At 40.9% G+C, this 4,907-nt stretch overlaps 1 protein-coding gene across 1 annotated transcript; it reads right to left on the bottom strand.

Annotated features, from left to right (window-relative positions):
* Positions 1-256: 256 nt before the first annotated feature.
* Positions 257-934, bottom strand: LOC140905376 (claudin-8-like). The gene has a single exon (XM_073328593.1). It carries the CDS (start codon positions 932-934, stop codon positions 257-259), a length of 678 nt encoding a protein of 225 aa, XP_073184694.1.
* Between the last annotated feature and the right edge of the window lie 3,973 nt (positions 935-4,907).

Below are 4,907 nucleotides of genomic sequence, written 5' to 3'. Positions count from 1 at the left end.
ACCTAAAAAGATAAAGGTGTGATTTCTCCCCCCGTCCCCCCCATGATAAAACTTCATAATACATTGTCTGTCTGTGTTGCAGTATTAGCTATGATAGAGTTCATAGATTTAACCATAGTCTATGAATTTAAGGATGGCTACTATAGTTAAGGTATGAAATACAAATAAAGTTTCCTCTGACCTACTTGTAGTTCAATGTGAACACTGAAGTCCGTTCACAACGACTGACTTGCTGAGCTAAAAGACCAAGAAGCAGCTAGACATACTGACTTTTGGAATATGAGCTTTCAGTTTTCCTTTGCATATGATGAGTTTTGTAAGATGTATGATGTGAAGGCGCGGAGAACCTGTAGTTTCTGGCTTTCTCATTACAACGGCAGAAGCAACAGAATATTGCTCCCCCGGAGATGAGACAGAATGCAGATACCCAGCCTATGTAGAGGGCCTCCCCAAGTTCTCGTTTTTGTGCTACATTGACAACTGGATTGTAGAAGTCTCTGATGATGGTATTGGCAACCCAACACACTGGGATGAACACAACAATACCAGATAGGATGAAGAGGACTCCAGCTGCCAGCAGAATGTGACCCTTGGTTTGCTTGTTGTTCCCAGTGCACTGTGTGCACTTCATGCCCATAATGGCTATTATGAAAGCAAGAAATGAGAGTGCTGAAGCAGAACACATCAGTCCTCTGGATGCCTGTAGATCAGGTGAGAGTGCCAAGAGGGAGTCGTAGACTTTGCACTGCATCCTGATGTTGGCTTGTCTGATGCAGTGCATCCATAGTCCTTCCCAAATGGTCTCAAATACTATAATGTTGTTTTCAATGAAGGCAGTTACTCTCCATTGAGGCATGCCAGTGATTGCAAAAGTCCCAACTAAGCCAATGCCTCCAACTACCAGTCCAACAATCTGAAGTGCACTACTGGCCATATTTCCGTCTGAGACAAGGCAAGACAACAAGTTCCTAAAGCAGTTTTGTTTGAAGAGATGCTCCTCCAAAATAGATCTTGATTGTGCCAAGAAGCTTTTAAATAGGCAGTCTCTGCTACTTCAGACCAGCTTAAATCTGGTGTATGCTGGCTAGTACTCAGCTGCATTTCATTGTCTTTAAAATTCCACTGACTCAAACAGGTAAACTGACCGATCAGGTGTAACAGCTTTCAAAACCAATAAAAGACTAGACAGGGCTGGGTTTGTCTAAACCAGCAAAAGGCACTGAGGATAAATATGCTCTGCTTTCCTTCTAGAAAACCCCCAAACCTCAGGTTTAACCCTCACTTATTGTATAAACGTTTTTTTACATGTGTCAGGGAAATAAGCCGGTCTTTGTAATGAGAGGACACACAATATTTTTACATGCATGGCTGCAGCTACTTGTGCTGCAGATTCTATCTGCTTCAGAAATCTGCTTAGCCAAAGTGCAAGAAAGAAAGCTGAGATACATTGACTGCTACAGGGTTGCTGTAGGTTACTTGGGAGACGGTGCTTTTTTTTGTATTAATGTTTCTGAAGCTTCGAGGAAAATACTGCTATGATGGGATCAAGGAATAAACTAAATCAAAAAGAAAACCTGACACCATGAACTAAAACAGATGTCTTAGCAGAGGATAACCAGAACTGTAAAAGACAATTTAAAGTGTATAATAGAACAATAAAAGGCCCCATTCCTAGGAATACTTATATACTTGCGTAGTTTTATACATGTGGATAGTCCCATTGAGTTGAACATGTGTACTCAAGTATGTACAGGTATTCATGTACTTAAATGGTTACAGGATAAGAGGTATAGAGTGGAGTTTTTAGGTAATGCAGAAAAATAGTTCCCCACCTGAAGCTGAACTAAGAGACTATCCCTAATTTAGCCCCATAGAGAATTTCAGCTTTGAAAGTAAAACCATTTCTGAGCTATCCATATCCAAAAGAAAAATTTTCTAATAACTGGAAAGAAACATAATTTGAAGTTCATAATTGAAAAAGAACTACTAAATAGATCTTGATAAGATTTCCCCCTCCCCCCCACCGCACCTCCCCAAAAAATTACCTTTGAGCAGAAAACAATCCTAGAAAATCTCAGGATGAAAGGAATTTTTTGGGGGGGGGGAGTCAGAAGCAACAGAAAGCATCAGTGGAAAATCCAGAGGAAACTCCCGTGAATACAATGGGATTTCTCTTGATTTATACCAGTGAAAAAATAATTTGGCCTTCTGTCTATCTTTAACACGGGCAGTGAAGCTGCCCCATATGTTGAGGAAGTGATTGCCATATAATATCTCCAAAGACAGGTTAATGATACTGCTCACTGGAGATTAATATTCTCTCATTCACCTCTTATTTTTTTTCTCACCCTTGGTTCCTTTTTTCTTCTTTAAAACATACTATAGAAATTAAATGGAAAAAATTACAATAATGCAATACTAGGTCTGAAAAACTAATTATTCAAAAACCCAAGACATTCAAAAGTCAAGGATCCTACAGGAATGTTAACTTGACAATATTGCATACAGATTGTATTTTATATTCCTGTGTGTGTGAGAGAGAGAGAGAAATTCCTTGCTGCTATACAAGTCTTTGCCTCGTTTTTGTTCAGTGTGGTTTTCTATATTCTTAAGTGGCTTGTGGCTCATCACCTACAGTGTTCTGTGCTGCCAAGGACACCTGCTCCCAAATAATGTTAGAGAGACAAGGTGGGTGAGGTAATATATTTTATTGGACCAACTTCTGTTGGAGCCATACAAAGCTCTTCATCAGGTCTGGGAAAGATGCTCCCAGCGTCACAGCAAAATGCATACACCAAATAGAGTTTATCTTTTTTATCTGCTGAAAGGCCTACCATATCTCACCCTTATCCAACCTCTCATTCCTTGAGTGCTGATTTGTTTCTAAGTTCTATATTTAGTTATTCCCTTTCCCTTATGTTCTGAAATCACAGCTGTTACCTCTGCACTTACCTAACCCAATGGCGTTGGGTACCTTTCTCTGAAAAGCCCAGTTATCCTGGTGGTGTCCCTTTTTTGCTTGCAGTTCCCAATGCCTTTTTTTTTTTTTGAGTCTGAGAGCTATTTAATCAAGCCTACTTAAATGAAACTTGCTGCAGTACTTTGCAGACATCTGCTTCACAGCAAGGCTATGCTGTACCCACAATACTCCGCTTTCCCTGCTTTTTCTCTGGCATTAGATATGTTTACAATTTTAACCTCTGTTTTTAAATATCCACCACTGCTAGTTGAACCCATTTCTGCTATCTCTGATAGCAAAACATAGGCATAATCTAGTATTCTTCATTAATTAAGGTTGTCTTTGACTACCTCAGTCCTTTTCACTTGGTCAGGCACCCTTCTCTCTCCCTAAGGGTCTTTGATTCTCTGGTATGGTACCATGAGTGCAAGAGACAGGATAGTGCCCTCCTGTTAGAAGTGGGGTATTCCTGTTCCTAGCAGGGAGTTAGTGGCCAGACTTGGGCCAGGTTTCTCTCTTTCCACCCCTTCCTCCCACCTTCCTCCCCCTCCAGAATTCACCTTTGGGCTGAGAGCAATCCTGAAAAATGTTAGCACTAAAGGAATTTTAGGAGGTGGTGGGGTGGGTGTGCGGGGGAGCCAGAAGCAAGAAGCAACAGAAAAAACCCAGAGTAATTCAGAGAAACTCCAGTGAAGTCAGTGGGGTTTCTCTAGATTTATACCAGTGTAACGAATGAAGAATTTGGCTTGACATCTGTATGTAACCTTAGCATGAGTAGTGACACTGCAGATATGAACCTAGATTTATGATGGTAAACTATAGCCATGTACAACTCCTAGCAGTCAAGGAAGCATCATTTCCAAGGAGCTGCCAAGCCAGTGACTCTCACTGGGCTAGATGCTGGTCCCATTTATAATGGTATTAATCCAGAGTAATTCCACTGAACCCTATTGTATTACTGTAGGAACCAAATGAATTACTATAATTTTAGACATCTGTCACTGAGATCATGCTTAGCAGATGGCAAGCAAGGAATGTCATATTGTCATAACTGTTTTCAAGTATGTAAAAGATATGTAAAAGGTTGTTACAAGGAGGAGGAAAAAATTGTTTTCTTAACCTCTGAGGATAGTTGAAGTAGCAATGGGTTTAAATTGCACCAAGGGAGGTTTAACTGTCATGGTGATTAAGCACTGGAATAAATTGCTTAAGGAGGTTGTGGAATCTCTATCTTTGGAGATTTTTAAGAGCAGGTTAGACAAACACCTGTCAGGAATGGTCTAGATAATTAGGCCTGGGCTACACTGGGGGGGGGGGGGGTCCGAACTAAGGTATGCAACTTCAGCTATGCTATTCACATAGCTGAAGTCGAAGTATCTTAGTTTGACTTACCTGGTTCTCCTCACAGCAGTGAGTCGACTGCGGTGGCTCCCCCGTTGACTATGCTTACTCCTCCTGCCGAGGTGGAGTACAGGCATCGATTTGGGGATTGATTTATCGCTTCTAGATGAGACGCAATAAATCGATCCCCAATAGATCGATCACTACCCGCCAATCCGGTGGGTAGTGAAGACGTACCCTTGAGTGTCGCCACAAGTGCAGGGGATTGGAATAGGTGACCTCTCGAGGTCCCTTCCAGTTCTGTGACTCTATTATTGTGTCAAAAGTGAGGAGTATTTCAGAAAAAAGCTGTGGCAAAATTAAGTGTGTGGTTTGAAATTTTTGCGGGGCTCTCTAAAATTTATTATGGATCCAAGCCCCAACTAGTCTTAATCCACCCCTGCCTCAGGGGATAGTCAACCAATGAGAGTTTGTTCTGTTGATGCTTATAATCTTATTCAATTTTCTTGCTCAAATTTTATGAGTGTCTGTGTAAAAAAACAATGTACGAGTAAGTAAACCAAATATGATACAAGCAACAGGACTGATTTTTCTTGTAGACTACTTA

This window comes from Lepidochelys kempii, chromosome 1 (genome assembly GCF_965140265.1).
Source record: "Lepidochelys kempii isolate rLepKem1 chromosome 1, rLepKem1.hap2, whole genome shotgun sequence".
Taxonomy (NCBI): Eukaryota; Metazoa; Chordata; order Testudines; family Cheloniidae; genus Lepidochelys; species Lepidochelys kempii.
This window is presented reverse-complemented; position numbering and strand designations above follow the sequence as displayed.